The following is a 17,028-nucleotide window of genomic DNA, read 5'->3' on the forward strand; positions in this document are numbered from 1 at the left end:
TGAAACCCATCTAAGTCTTTAGAATCTTCATAAATATTTTGATTTAGCATTTGTAATAACTATGTTAAACTAGTATCAAACTACCTTTTCATTCTGCAATCCATCCCTAGGTCCAACTTCTACTATTTTAACATACTCAGGGAGTCCAGATAACTGGGATGTTTCCTGAAATGGAAAATACAAGGCAAGACAAATAGGTAACAGTTAGATCATCAAACCTGCTTACTTGAAAAATCAAACAATTACACTTTGTTATAGAAAGTTCTCACCCCAGAAAGCTAAATTCAACACAGTGCTATAATCCAAATATCAAGTTTGTATTATCAGCAACATGAGATCATTTTTTTCTTCTAGCTCAGTAATATCCAGTCATTAGATGAAAACTGCAAAGATTAATTTCTAAAATATAACTGTGGAAAAGGTAATATACTTAGGATTTATACAGCAAATTTGTTGAGTGACTCTTTGTGTGTTGATAAAATTTACTATTGTTAGAATACATTACAAAAGTGTTTCTTTGTATTAACATACTTCTACCAAGCACAGTCTTAAAGATGCCACACTCCATACCTTGAACTTGAGGAATGTGGTTGTGGTTCTCTGGCCTGTGCCCAGAAAGCTGAGACTAGACAAAAAGGTATGCTGCTTATTTATTTTCTGTGTCACACAGCACAACCAGCACCTAAACATAGCTCCCGAAGTACAGAGCCAATCCAGTAGGGTCTAAACCCTCAATATTCCACTGGGAACACCTAGTTGTAACCCAGTGTAATACTGTTCCACCTTTTGCCCAAATCTGAAATGGCAGAAGGTCTAGACTCTAGAACCTCTGTCCCAAACCAAGTACTATGGACACATATTTAAAAAGACACTAGTTTATGGGGCACCTGGGGGATTCAGTCAATTAAGTATCTGGCTCTTGATCTCTGCTCAGGCCATGATCTCACAGTTCATGAGACGGAGCCCCACATCGGGCTCTGTGCTGACAGTGCAGTGCAGAGCCTGCTTGGGATTCTCTCTCTCCCTTGCTCTCTCCCTCCCCCGTTCACACGTTCTGTTTCTCTCAAAATAAATACACTTTAAAAATAAATTTTAAAAAGACAGTTTAAAACAAAAATACGAACTGCCTTTCTCAATGTCATATCACAGTTAAATTGATAATAATTCCCTAGAATCTCTAAGCTATGTTAAGTGTGGGCAACTACCATCAATTTCTTCAATAGATAGCTGATAGAATCCATCAAAATCAGCAGGACCTGTACTTCAGAGTTGTTTTTGTCTTGCCTTTCAATAGGGATGATGGATGTGGGCCAACCAATGTGTATTGTCTCACTCTGTCCTTGTAGCAATCATCGACGTATACTGGTCAAGTGGTCTGGATGCAGAACCCAGTTTGTTTTCTGACACAGAAAATTGCTCGTTGGCCCTTTTAGGGCCATAGCCAATATGTTCTCTTATTGGCATTGTGTGTTAACTCAGCAAAAGAACCCAGAAAATCCCTGCCACAATGTTTACATACCACTCTCAACATTTCCATTAAACTGGGCAATTTAATGAGCAAAAATTAACTAAAAAGGAAAAGAATTCTCCTCTCCACATCCTCTGGGCAGGTTGTAAGGGAAGCATGGGGCTCCTCATCTTTAAGCTCAGTTTTGGAAGGCAACCATGAAACCAAGTCTCATTTACAGTGGCCATAATTTCAAGGCAATAAATGACAAGGATGGCATGGGAAAGTGGAATAACAGAAGCTCATTCTTTTTTGTTACCTTCAGTCCTTAAACAGCAGAAATAAAAAACAAACAAAACCGACCAATCTTAAGCCATGTTTTTTTCATTCCTGTTTTTTCCTGAACCTGCACCTTCAACAGCAATTAGCTTGGAGTATATATACATGGATGAAGAGTACTTCTTTATTCAACAGCAATGTTTTAACAACCACAAGGAACAGTCTTTTTTAAGGTGGTAACAACGTGCCAAATGCAATTAAAAAACTTAAAACACTCCTTTACAACACTGTGTAGCTAACAGAAGCAACAATCTAAAAAAACTGAAGTAGGAACCTCTACCAAGTACAGCCATTTCAGTGTTAGGTAGAAGCTAGATATGAGCAGTGGAGAGAATGCCCTGAGGCAGAGTCCCAATTCCTTGAAGAGGAATGATAGAGACAGGAGCTGGAGCCAAGAATGTTGACCAATAAACCACACATTTAAAGCTGGGGAGCACCACATCCTGATCTGATGGCTTCTAAGACCTCAGGAGTGACAGACCAAAGAGCCACAGGTACAAACTTGTCCTCTCCTCATGCAGCTCTGCCCCAGTAGAACCTCTACACTCATTATAATGCATTTGCACTGCACGTATACAGCCCTGCCTGACAAACAAATGTTATGATGATTCCACAAACCTCATAGGGTTAAAAATACCCCCTCCAAATGACTAGAAACAGCCTCCATTAGAGACCATCCCACTGTACCTCACAGCACTCCCCTAGCCCAGAGAGCCCCCATAATATCCAATCCAATAACAACCTGGGGGCTGGTTCCACCTCCTGGAACCTGCCTGCTCTCCCACCTTAGGAATGTGTTTTCCTTTAATAAAACTGCTTTGTGCTGGCTACTTTCCTTCTAGCTGCCTTTATTTGAGCATGAGCACGGATCCCCTTGTAAATCTTCTCATGGGGAATCCAAGACTGAGACCTCCTTTCCTACAAGGCAGACTTTCTCTATCCCATAACAAAAGCAGAACATGAGCTCACTTGATATTAGATTTCTTCTTGAATATAATATTGTTTTGTGTAAGCATGGATATGTATTCCCTCTATCAGTGAATCTGAGAAATCTGAACAAAACTAAAATGTATTCTCCTTGTTAACAGCAAAATAAATTAAATAAATAAATAAATAAATAAATAAATAAAACCCATTAACACTTGAATATGTATGATGTGAGAGCCCTCTCTCAATGATCTTTAGCCCTTTTCTAGTCATTACTATCTCTGTATTGATTTCTGTAAGGAGCTTAGGCTACACATAAACAATGTCTACTGGACAAACTCACCTAAGTGCTGTCCAAGTACATAGAAGCGATTCATGACTAATCTCATTATTTTCCCCACCTCATGCTTCTCTTCAGACATTCTCCCACCACATGCTATTCTTCACCTTCTTTCTTACCACTTATATCTAAGTGGCCCATTTATTAACTGTTTTATTTTGACATATACCCAGCACCCAGCACAATGCATAACACTTAGACTGTGCTCAGTAATTACTTGTTGATTATGCTGGTGAATCTCTTCTGTCACTGGCTTCATTAAAATTGTCATTTTTTTTTCTCATCCAATCTGTTGCTATAGCTTCCTAGGTAGTGTTTCTCATCTTGTTTTTCCATGACTAAAATCTTTCAGCATCCAGCAGTCACCTTCAGAGCAATCCATCAGTGTAAGGTAAAATGATTTATGACAAGCCTCTCATCTTCTATCACTGTCTCTACTTCATGCATCCTCTGATTTTAGCCAGGGCAAAATCATGTCTTCCACCCTTTCATGTCTGTATACATGAGGTTTCTGCTGCTTAGAAATACCTTCCATCTGTGGAAAACATTTTCCACCAAATCCGTTTCTCTTCTGTATGGATGAAGGAATGGACTACATTTCTCCCCTATGTAACAGTTATATCTGAACAAATTCCAATCAATTGGATGAAATATCCAATGTATATCCCTCCATGCTCCTTGCCTTTCAGCAAGCTTGATGCAGAGGAGCATGGCAAACTTGAAAACTCAAGACCAAACAAAACCAAAAGTAAATCAACAAAAATAATGAAGTAGCCTGTATCTTTCAATCACTGCTTAAATAACGACTCCATGCCAATAAGAAGCAATCATTTTATACTTTATATGGACAAAAATAAATTTCAACTCTTTAGACCATTTACATTACAGGTAAATATTTTATAGTTACTGATTGTGAAGGATAGTTAAGGATGTGAAATTTTAGCCTGCTTGTAAGCTATCTAATGAGGCAGCATGGATGCTGGTGGAAGGCACAAGACACCTGGGTCAGAGGAAAAATTTTAAAAAAGCTTACTACTCACAACACTCACAGCAAAAGCAACAGCTAGAGGATTAGCCTTTGTGCTGGTTCCTCAAGCTCCAAATCCTACAGGGAGAAGCAAAGAAGATGAAGTGACACTTGCACAAGCAATGGGTTGCACTACAGGAAAGGAACCCCAAGCACAGTGAACCTGAACCTTTAGTAATGGGCGGTAAGCATGATCTTTTCATGGCTATAGAGGTAAACATGTTTGTTATACTTAACTATGAGCATGCCTACCTTTTGCTCTGCAGGAAGACATTATCTCTATTTTCTAAGACTTTAAGGACACTTAGCCTTTGCTCCAGAAGACTTCTAGCATGTAACGCTGTTCCAAAAAAACAAAAAGGTGTTCCCAGTATAAAAATACTTTTTTCGAAAGAGAGAGAGTGCACGAAAGTGGGGGAGGGGCAGAAGGAGAGGGAGAATCTTGGGCAGACTCCATGCCCAGGGTCCCAGTGCAGAGCCCAATGTGGGGCTCAATTCCACGACCATGAGATCATGATCTGGGCCGAAAGCAAGAGTCAGGCACTTGACCGACAGAGCCACCCAAGCACCCCCTTCAATACAAAAATTCTTGAAAAGAGAGGTTGGAATCAAGGCAATTGTAACTCTGCTTGTAGACATGAAGAAATTTAAGACATGTATGGAGAATTACTTCCCAATAGTAATCACTCTTCATTTTTATACCATCTTGATTTATGGCAAATTTTCCCAATAAGTAAGCCACTCTGTTGGCTTCTGCAGTTATGAACAGAGCCTGGGACCAAACCTGTTCAATTTATCTCATGAGACATTTAATTAAGGCTACTCTCAACAAAACTATAAATAGTAGGATAAAGCCAGCCAGCAGTATTGACTTCAGCCATGCCCCCTCCTCCTCTGAAGGGTCCTGGACCCAACCAGCTGTATAAATCCTATGCAGTAGAGACTCTGCACCAGAAGCTAAGAGTTGTTTACTTTCTGTCCATTTTATGATGGTGGATATGTTGCCATGCCCACTACTATGATCCATCCAGATAGCAATGATGGTAATGCAGGTGATGGGAGTTGATCAGCAACGTGATTCTAGGGGATATTAGAATGTGGGCCTCATGTGATTCAACCAACACAATTCAGAGCACCTAAAGATCTTTGATTTTTCAGTCTATACATGTCCAAATGGCAAATAAGCTAGTGCACTGACCACACCCCAAAGTCAGTTAAAAAAAAAAAAAAAGAAAAGGAATATCCTCAAGTTCTCCTGAGTGGGTAGGATGATCACACCCATTTTTAGTTCTGCACAACTGTTAGAGAGGTTGTGAAACCACTGCAGCCCTGTGCACATCATCAGGTTTCAGCTTAGCCAAAATATCATCCAACCAGGCCAAGGCCTCTGGAAAAGCACTGTAAATAGAAGGGTGCCACTGAATCAGTAGCTTTGCTTTAGGCAGCAGGGTGGGCAGCAGAGGGCAACTGCTACTTTTTGTGTGTAAAGCTGAGATTGCACTGGGGACAAGCTTACCACTTTCTTGAATACACCATTTGTATTTGATTAGTGAGGCCTGTTGAGGTTGTACTACCTTGTTAGTCATTTCCAAAATGAAAATAGGCCATAGAGTCACAATGCCCCATGACTCAGGTGTCCAATTTCAGCAAGAGCTCAATAGCAAGGTAATACCTGATTTTCAAAAGATACCTGGTAGCTCTGTCAGGGCAGTGAGAAGTACAAATTCCTAAGCAGCACCTCTAAGTGGATGCTGCCTGCCTTTGGTCAGAAGGATTTAGGGATTCCCAAGCGTATCTTCACTTCACTACATGCAGCTCTTCCTAACTGAGGTGATCCCCTCTGGCACTTAGGGGACAGACAACTACAATCCCATCACATGTCAACTCTTACTATATGTTCAGATGTGGAATCAACAATACATTGCATTGGCCTCAACAGCCCCACCCAAAAGGTTACTTTGATTCTCTTTTCCCATTGGGAACACTGCCCAAACCTCATCAGTTGAAAACAGGACTCCCACCCATGGGATTGAGTAGGACGCTGACACCTTTAGATGACAGCCAAAAATGTTTGAGTCCTCCCTCTCCCCAAAGTTCCCCAGCATACTCAGATGGATGATCTCCATGAACTAATAATCATCTTTTTCCTTATAGCAGATGGAGGAAGAAGACTGGAAATGATCCAGAGGCACAGAGGGAAAGATTATTTCCATAGCAGTAAGGCACCTTTACTTTCTATTTTGGGCAGCATAGTAGCTGCTCACCAGCTCAATCAGATGAACTTGCAATGTTTGGAAACCACACAAAGTACTACATTACACATCAAAATCATCATTACTGGGGCACCTGGGTGGCTCAGTCATTTAAGCATCCTACTTCAGCTCAGGACATGATCTCATGGTTCGTGAGTTCGAGCCCTGCGTCGGGCTCTGTGCTGACAGCTCAGAGCCTGGAGCCTGCTTCAGATTCTGTATCTCCCTCTCTCTCTGCCCCTCCCCCACTCATGCTCTGCCTGTCTCCCTCTCAAAAATAAATAAACATTAAAAAATTTTTAAAAAATCATCATTACTAACACCATGGATTTTAACCTAGGAAACCCCTGCACTCAGCATCCACAACTGCATTGGTTTCCAGCAGGATAATGAGGGGTTTGTTCCCACTGGCTGGCATGGGCTTGACTTGCACATGATCCACATCTCCTAACTCTTTATCTAGTCACCATATATATTGGCTAAGGGAGTTTTGCAAAGTGGCAAGGCTAATGATAAAATTTATCTAGAATTCTTTGGCTCCCTTCTCATTCTCCAATATGTTACCTTTCAGCACTATAAACACAATCTGGGACAGTAGGATTCCCCCATACTAGTCAATGACTGATTCATCTATGGTTCCTTATAGGAACCCCAGCCAAATCTCTCCAAGAGGGCCAAAGTTTCTGTAGAGCAGCCAGGACTCACAGACTCAGAGATCTTTTGCTGTCATCTCCAATTATATCTAAGTTTTCCATGACAGATTGCAGGACAGGCTAAGTTGTAAAAAGGTGCAGTTACTGCTATTCCTCTATCACAATCATTGCTTACCCCATACCCTCAACTCCCAACTGAACCGAAGTTCTTATGATTCACCCAATTTCTTTTCATAACATTGTCCCAATTTATTTCTTCTCTACTCCTAGTAACTGTTGATGGAAAGAGGGAAGAGAATCTTCAGCCCACACAGTGTTTATCTTAGTGCTAGCTGTTACAATGGGTGGACCTGAGACTGTCCACCAGGAAGGAAGTTCCTTCCTGCCCCTAAGAAAGTTAACATAATCAAGGCACCGCTCAACCCTTGAACCTGCTTCCTGGAAACCAGGCTGCAACCATCTTCCCAATTTCTCATCATTAACAAGCAATAAAACAGTAGACCCTATTTTGCTCAATTGAGTATAAAATCTGGTCACTTTTGTTCATTATTAACTTCCATTTTCTTCCCTCAAATCCCTTTAATTCATCAGAAAAGTTTTCATTCTTCCTCTTTCAGGAAGTTATGTCTTCCTCTAGACTCCATCCTCGTTAACAAACTGTCACAACCTTTGAAGAACTAAGATTTTACCCTACATACTAGCTCATAAACAGTTTTATGGGGGCTGGCAGAAGATATTCAACTCTTGAATCTGAGACAAAAAATTTATTATTCACATTAATACCAGTCCGAGCATCAGAGCATCAACATTTTCTTTCACTGGTTCCCTGAGCATGATATGAGCGGTGCTTGGGGGAACCTAAGTATTTCACAGTTGGGCAGTTAGCACGCCTGCCCTTTGCTCTGTTTCCCAAGGTTGTTTGCCAGACAAACACCTTGAAAAGACATTTTCAAAGAAATTTAATCAATGCCTTGCTAATAATACATACAAAAATGCAAGAGACCCATGAGGAATTGTGTCTCAACATTCTTATTACTTCAATTAATACTCAGTTATTATTCTCAACAAAACCTCTTAGTCATTATCTAAGAATCTATTTGTCATCTACTCCAGACTCTTCTGACCTCCCCAAACTCAGTAATTTCATTTCTATTATCCTATAACACTCTGTAGAGACTTATCTTAAAATATATCTAGAAGTACCACTTTGCCTATTTCTAAGCCTATTTTGATTATAAATCTTCAGAGTCATTAGAATGGACACACACTTAACACTCAAATGCTCTGTTAAATGAATAAATGAGCTTACATCTAACCAGAAAAGTTTGAAATTTCATCTATCCAATACATATTAGCAGCATTACTATAGTTATCAGATATGTGGAAATAAACCAACCAAAAAAAATCTGCACCCATAGTAAGCTCACACTTTAGTGGCACAGGGAACCGCATGCTACTTTCTGAGAGCAGGGGGAGTGGGGGCACAGCAATTTTTTTTACAGTGAGTATCTAAGAGTTGATAAATGACGTATATGTTCCAAGGAACATATAAGTTTTTTTTTAAGTAGTCTGCAGAAGTTAGCAACATAGTCTTTAAATAGGTCTATAGTTTGAATTTATTTTTATAGCATTAAAAAGTCTATGTTACTGAGCTCAGTGTATCCTGTTTAATGTGGACTCATGTATGATACTGGTGAAAACAAAAGATGTATTATCCAGAACAAGGCATTCAAAAAGCCATGTTATATGCTGAATGTATGCCCACATTTGGCATCAGATTTCTAATGGTTCGCTTTCATAGAACAACAACAAAAGGAATACTATCTTGCATTTATATGTTGCTTTATTATTCTAAAGCACTTTTCTATCCACATTTCATCTGTGAAGCTACCCTGTGAGGTAGGCAGAACTGAAAGAGAGATTAAATGACATTCTAAGGTTACCCAACTAAGTTCCCTGGCTCCTTTTCTAGTTTTCTTTAGGATGAGATTAAATATACCACAAACTATTGAGCTTAAGGTTGTGAAATAATGAACCATTCTTTTATGTAGAACATAAATGGGCTGCTTTACTTACATTTTTCAATCTTACATAAAATTAAATGGAAGGCATATTTTGATGAGAGTTTCTCTGAAATCTTAATGGGGTGTGTTCATGTATTTATTTTATATATTTACACATAAAATATATATGGGAGACTTCTATATATACAGTCTATCCTCCTGATGGTGACAGATGATTCCTTATTATTCGCTCTACAAATCCTGCTTTTTTTTCCCCTCTAAGAAAACACCACCATCCACAGGAGAAATTTCCTGACAGATTTTTATATGTTGCACTCACTTCATTTCCTGAGGAGTAATTTTATGTGTAAATAAAGTCTTTATAATATTGACATATCCTGTTTCATAGTCCGTATTCTTCCCACAGAGAACTGCTACACCAGCCAAATCAAATGCTCCCACTACACAGATGAGAAGTATGAATCAGGAAATTGTAAGATTTTCTTTTGAAATTAAATTGAACTTTTTAAGGGAGCATAAATTAGATGTCCACTTTTACAAAGAATCTATTTTTTTTCATCCCATCTGAAATCTGCACATGGTGCATTTTGTGGTAACATTAAACTCTCCACATTCTGCTATTTGTTATTTCTTAGATATTTCCCTGTTAACCTAACGTAGTCAGAAACACATATAGCATTCTCACTGGTAGGATAGGTATCAACAGAAACCTTGGTCCTCTGGAACAATCTAAAGACATTTCTCTCTTGGGTGCTTTTCCAGGATGGACTGAATCAACAAAATTGATATTTGAAACCCTTCTTTCAGAATATCCATGCCCCAGTGCTCACTCAAAGGTGATCTCTGGCAGTTTAAGAAGAATTTAATTTCTAATATGGTACAAGTAAGTTTGTAATGTACCATTAAGTCACCTCCAACTTTACGAACAATATATCTTAATTTAAAAAGTCAAAAGGTAAAAGAAGGTCTCTACTTACCTTTTAATAATTTTTGACAGCCAAAAGGAAAAGGGGAATATATCCAGTACTTTGTTCCCAACTGCATTCAGTCAATGTTTAACAGAGATTAAGAACAAGATCTAAAAATGTAAACACTCTCCTGATGTATGCATGCTAATATTTGTCCTAGGTACTAAATGGAAAATTAATGCTGGGCATCAGTGCAGATATAAAGCATAATTCAACATGAATTCCTTCTTGAAATATGTAAATGTTATGAGCACTTAAATAAAAGTAGTTACAAAAAAGCATATGAACATTATATAAGATTATCTTCCATAACAGCAGATTGAAATATAGAATGATGAACAATATGAGATCTAAATTTATCAATTATTTTTTTTAATGAGGCTCTTAGCATCTCCATCACTGGAATTCATTTCCCCGTTAAATAAATTCCATTTTTAAATGTGTCTTAAGCAATAAATGTATACATACATAAATATTCATTCATGGATTGTTTCAATATAAATCCATAACTGTATTATAAATCCAATTGTGTATGAGGACTGAAAATACAGATTAACACAGATTGTGTGAACAGTTTATGAAACATGGATGGTAATAGAAACAAAAGTGGGATGAAACACATGTAAGGAGAAAAACTGAAGAAATCAAGAAAAACAGTTTTTAATCCAAGAATTCTATAAACTGTCCAATAAAAGCATTAAGATAAATTTCAAAGAATTCAAAAAGAAAAACTTCTATGCATTGAGATAGCATGAGATCTTGTACACATAGTTATGCTTCTTTAAATGGTTGCTGTTACTTAGGCTATTTAGTTTGAAGAAATGAAATTATTTATTCCTACATTCATGGCAATTTAACAATAAAACAAAATAAACTTTATGAAAAATTCACCAACATCATCTATAGATTTTTATTACTGTTATCATTATTACTGTATTAAAGATTAAGATAGTAATAAAAGTGTTAATTAGAAAACCCAAAAAAAGTTTAACTTGAAATATTTAAAGTATAGAAAGTTACCTTTTCCTTGGTGTCTTTGCCAATATGTATTTTTTAACCACTACAATTGTTTTTGTCTTTTGCAGACACAATAAGCAGCCAGATTGATTGAAAACGTAAACACACACACACACACACACACACACACACACACACACACACAGGAAAAACTCCAACTCCCAGGAAAAATGTGGGCTATGTCATGTAATACACCAAGTTTCATCATAGAAATATTTTTAGGATGTTAATATTCTCAAAACACTGGCTTATGATAGAACATGCAACTAATTATGTTAAGCTAGCCATACAAGCAGGATGACTTTATAGCCACAAAGTTTAAGAAAACTATTGGAATACATTAACTTTTGTCAGAGCTTTAAAGTTCATACACCCAACGTGGTATGGCAGTGCTTTTGCTGGGGAAATCTGGCTTATTTGGCTAAGAAGCCACAATTCATTATTGTAAATAGTTGCTTAAGTTTGGGTTGCCATTATCATTGGCAAAAAGCAATTAAAGTGCTTTAAGTGACTTTTTGGTTTTGCCATGTTTACTGTTTAACAATGGCAAATGATGAAATCACATGAGAGACGTGCCAGGGAGTTTTCAGCTTTGTAATACTCTTTATTAAGTACAATAAGACTAGATACCTGAAGAATTCATTCAAACTTTGAATAAAATGTTTAGATGTTAATGAAGTCCCTTTGTCAAAATGCTCCTTTAGGTAATATCTATGTTCTGATTGGCAAAAATCAAAATGCCTGAGAAATGCATGGTCATAGATATACACCAAAAATTCTCTGGAAATAATACACATTAATAATTTGTGGTGTCTCATATCTCATCATATGTGAAGTTTGACATTTGTGAGTGATGAATTGTTGAGTGATAAATATCGTTGAATAAGAGACTGACAGAGATACTACCACATGCTAGTGAAATTAGGTGGAATCTCTATCTTTGGAAATTTTGCTTTCCATTATTAATGGACTATTGTGCATGTTTGAGTGTGCTGCTCAGCTATCCCTTTCTGTATGGAGACATTCCCAGAAGCCAAACCTTTGGCAGTTGAGGACACTTCAGTTAGGCTTTTTTCAGGGAATGCCCTCAACTAAGGAGAGCCACCTTACCTACAGTCTCATCTCCTCTCTGTGATCATCCGGAGTGATTTACACAGGGATTTAATAGCCCAGCCCCTTCGCTGTACAACGGCACTGTGCAAGGCAGTGCCACAGGACCTTATCAGCTCCGAAGACCCCAGTGGGACTCAGACCTTTAGTTCACTTCTTCCTCTGCCTTGTCCTGCCTGCTCCACTTCCTTCCAAGTACTATCAAGGGCACCAACCTTCTGCACACATTTCCTCCTCCAAGAATCTGTTTCTTGAGGAACCAGACCTAAGAAGATTGGAGCCAGAAGTGAGCTGAGGAAGTACACTCTAAGATGGGATTGAGGAGATAGAATACTTATTATTTATTTTTCAGTTAGTCCTCCTCCTTGGAAGAAGACGAGACATTAATGGTCCCTGGTAACCTGTAGTAATGTCACTGTTCAAAGTTTCACTGGTTCTACAACAGGATAATCTTTGTCCCCCAGGGGACATTTGGCAATGTCTAGAGACATTTTTGGTGTCACAAGTGCTGGGAACTACTGGCATCTAGTGTGTCGAGATCAGGTATACTGCTAAACATCTTATGATGCACTAGACAGGCCTCCACAACCAAATGTAATCCCACATAAATGAAAAGAGTGTTGAGTGTCAGGCATCCTGATCTATACAACTGAAGTTATTGAAGGTTAAGGTTGTTCCATCAATGATGTTAGCTGCTCCAATAAAAAGTCAAGATCCATCTCCTGGTTTACATAGCTGAGCCAATTTTCAGACCAAAAACCAAATACCTCAGGGAAAAAGAAAAAAAAAAAAAAAGAAAGAAAGAAAACCAGATTCCCATGTGAAATAACCTGTACTACTACAGCAACTATATGAGTCATTTAATTAATTACTCTTCCATGAAACGGAGATCATAAAGGGTTAATATTCAAAATACATCAAGAACTTGTATGGGGTACCTGGGTCGCTCAGTTGGTTAAGCATCAGACTGACTCATGTCACAATCTCATGGTTCATGGGTTCAGGCGCCGCTTCCGGCTCTGTGCTGACAGCTCGGATCTTGGAGCCTGCTTTGGATCCTCTGTCTCCCTCTCTCTCTGCCCCTCCCCCACTCATGTTCTGTCTCTCTGTCTCTCTCAAAAATAAACATAAAAAAAAAAAAGAACTTATACAACTCAACACCAAAAATAATAAAATCCAATTAAAAATGGGCAGAGGACCTGAATAGACATTATTCCAAAGAAAACATACAAATGGCCACCAGATACATGAGATGATGCTCCATATCACTATCATCAGGAAAATGCAAATCTTAACCATAATGAGGTTAATCACCTTACACATATCAGAACGGGTAGAATCAAAGAGACAAGAAATAAGTGGTGGTAAGGAAGTGAAGAAGAAGGAACACTCATGCTCTGTTGGTGGGAATATAAATTGGTGTAGCCACTGTGGAAAACAGTACAGGGGTCCTCAAAAAGTTAGAAATACCATATGATCCAGTAATTTACTCAAAGAAAATAAAAACACTGGGGCACCTGGGTGGCTCAGTCGGTTAAGCGTCCGACTTCAGCTCAGGGCATGATCTCGCAGTCCTTGAGTTCAAGCCCCGCATCGGGCTCTGTGCTGACAGCTCAGAGCCTGGAGCCTGTTTCGGATTCTGTGTCTCCCTCTCTCTCTGGCCCTCCCCTGTTCATGCTCTGTCTCTCTCTGTCTCAAAAATAAATAAATGTTAAAAAAAAAAATTAAAAAAAAAAAGAAAAGAAAATAATTCAAAAATATTTAAGTATCCCTACGTTTATTACAGCATTATTTACAGTAGCCACAATACTGAAGCAACCTAAGCATCCCTCAACAGACAAAGAAGATGTGGATAAAGAAGATGTGGTATACACACACACGCGCGTGCACACACACACACACACACACACACACACACAGAAATATTACCCAGCCATAAACAAGTATGAGATGTTACCATATGCAAAGACATGGGTGGACCTAGAGGGTATTATGCTAAGTGAAATAAGTCAGACAAAGACAAATATATGATTTCACTTACATGGAATCTAAAAAACAAAAAGCAGAAACAGACTTATGAATACAGAGAAATAATGGCTGCCAGAGGGGAAGGGGGTGGGAGGATTGGCAACATGGGTGAAGGCAAGTGGGAGGTACAGGCTTCCAACTGTGCAATGAGTAAGTCATAGGGAAAAGTACAGCACAGGGAATATAGTCAATGGTACTGTAATAATGTTTATAATGACAGATGGCAACTTTGCTTGTGGTGAGGACAGTATAACATGCTAACTTGTTAAATCAGTAGGTTGTACACTCAAAACTAATGTAACGTGTGTCAACTATACTTCAAATAAAAAATAAAACATTGGCAAAGCAATGAGAAAAAACCAAATGAAATAAAATGGAGATCAAAATAGCTATGAAGAATTTTGGCAAAGCCATGCATACTGCTGCACATATAGTGGTCATTAGACAAATAGGCCCAAACAGTATTTTTTATTCATTCATTTATTCATTCATTCACTCACATGACTCTAGCTGCACAGCTGACATAGGCAAAACCCTATTCTATAAATTGCTCTAAGAAAGCCCATATGGATATGGAAATCAATTTTCAAGGAGTTACCCTAGTGAGAACATTCCTAAAATAAATCATTAGTAACTCTAGTAGCTTTGTATCTAATACTACTCCTGAAGCAACTCTTCGACGTCTTTTAAAAACCATCATGCAAGGGCCCTTCAATGTGGTAATGAAAAACTCTCAAAACAAACAACCTGGCTCTACCATATACACGATGCACAAAGCTGGTTCTACCATGTACTTTGATGTACCAAGTTGAGGAAATGATTTGATTACTATTCCTCATTTTCCTGTGTCTGAAGTGGGAAGGTGACTCTCCTCTGAGCCAAGTGGTCCTTGGCTTATATGTGTATTGTGAAGATAGAATATGAATATATATCATTTAGCATTTAGCTCGGTGAGGAGTTAACACTTGATCGATGTTTGTCATGTGACATGAAGCTAACATGAAGACATGAAAAGCTTTTCTAACATTTTAAAGGAAGGATAGTTTAACATTATTTGATTATCACTTTAAAATACACCTATTTGTTTAAAATTTACAATGAAAGGAGTCATTGCCGATAGCAGACCAGATTACCTTATAGAGTTCTAGCCATAATCAAAGTAATACATGGAAATTATTCAAGGTCTTTCAACAAGGAACTCAAAACACTTTGGAGACAGTATCCTACTCTGGAAGCTGCCAACAATTTTATCCACCTCCAGTGCTGACACCATCAACTCCACCCATCCTGTTCCACTTGGCAATGTCAACCTCAGTTTGAACTTTTGAGAGGCGACAGAGGGGCACTCACTTCATTAAGAGGGTACGTAAGAGCTCATATTCAAAGCCTGGTTGAATAATGCCATGAATGAGCACAGGAGTCAGTTTTTTACTTGTTGGAAACGTTCTCCTGGAAAAAAAATGAATTTAACGGCAAATTAAATACATTAATAATTCTGATTGGCACGATGCTCAAGGCAAGACTATCTAAAAAATCCCTGCATCATACTCTTCACAAACTAGATTTTAATTTCTCTTCTTTCACCCCAGGGAGCTTCCTTTCAACTTCAAAGAGTAGTATTGTGGTATGGAAGATCTAAATTCAAACAGACAATATACATCTTTTTTGTAGAACACAGAGCCAGCAGATGAATGGTTGACATTCATACAACAGTATAAGGTTTAAGATGACCAACACCCTTGAGCAAAAAAAGACTTCACAATGCCTTAAAACAACCCAATTACTCATTTTGTCCTCATTCTTGAAGTACACTGATTATTCTAATTGTCCCTACAGGTAATGGAAGAGAAAAGCTTCCTGATCTCAAAATCAGAACTTTCAGAAATCTGATCATTTGGGACATTCAAAACATATGGGAAATAAAAAAATACTGAAACACTCACAGCAGTGGAGGGAGGCTAGACAATTTTGAAAAAGTTATACCAATGCATATGGCCCCTTGAGGCAGGACCAGACCAGGACCCTAAGGTGATTATGTCTATAACTGAGACTTTAGTGTGTCCCTCTCCAGCCTATCCTTCTGCAGGCTTTCACATTTCAGTAAATTGCATACTTTTGAGCTGCTGCTGCAGACTGCAGATTTGTGCCCCCCACAAATTTGTATGTTGAAACCTAATATCCAATGTGACAATATTTGGAGGTAGAGCCTTTGGCAGAGCCCTCATGAATGGGATCAGTGTCCTTATAAAAGAAACTCTGGGGTCCCCTAGGTGGCCCCAGAGGGTTAAACATCAGACTCTTGTTGATTTCAGCTCAGGTCATGATCTCACGGTTTCATGAGTTCAAGCACCACTCCAGGCTCTGTGCTGGCAACGCAGAGCCTGCTTGGGATTCTCTCTCTACCTCTCTCTCTGCCCCTCCCCATTCATGCTGTGTTAGTCTCTCTCAAATTAAATAATTTTTTAATGTAAACAAATTAAAAAATTCAAAAAAATTATTTTTAAAAAAGAGACTCTGAAGAGCCCCCACTATACTTCCACCATGTGAAGACACAGAGACAAGACAGAAAGACAGCTTTCTGTGAACTAGGAAGCAAGTCCTCACCAGACACTGAATCAGTAAGCACCCTGATCTTGGACTTTCCAGTCTCAAGAAGTGAAAAATAAAGTAGTTGTTTATAAGCCATCTAGTTTATGGTACTCTAGATAGTAACTCCAATGGACTCAAGTAACAGCTAAAGCCTGCACATGGAACCATCCTCAAATCCTCTCTTCTTCATGTGCCCTCTCTCAGCCTGATCAACAAACTGTGTTCTATCTTTTCAATAATCATCTGTCACCCAGATTACTACAAGAGCCTTGTGAGCTGCTTCTCTGATTCTACTCTTGCCACCCCT

General features: G+C 38.5%; 1 protein-coding gene across 2 annotated transcripts in view; it reads right to left on the minus strand.

Annotated features, from left to right (window-relative positions):
- HMGCLL1 (3-hydroxymethyl-3-methylglutaryl-CoA lyase like 1) overlaps positions 1–17,028 on the minus strand; it is a 192,365-nt gene that overhangs the window by 146,822 nt on the left and 28,515 nt on the right. The window contains exons 1-2 of one of the 2 annotated variants that reach the window (XM_042986585.1): positions 4,094–4,141; positions 85–165 (exon numbers count right to left, since the gene is read on the minus strand). Coding sequence is in view for 1 of the 2 variants with exons in the window: in XM_007095540.3 (XP_007095602.1) it covers positions 85–165 (81 nt within the window). In the remaining variant the exon portion in view is untranslated. Of the gene's footprint in view, positions 1–84; positions 166–4,093; positions 4,142–17,028 lie in introns of those variants that run through there. The other variant, XM_007095540.3, reaches the window with a different exon arrangement.

Source organism: Panthera tigris, chromosome B2, assembly GCF_018350195.1.
Source record: "Panthera tigris isolate Pti1 chromosome B2, P.tigris_Pti1_mat1.1, whole genome shotgun sequence".
In the NCBI taxonomy this organism is placed as follows: Eukaryota; Metazoa; Chordata; class Mammalia; order Carnivora; family Felidae; genus Panthera; species Panthera tigris.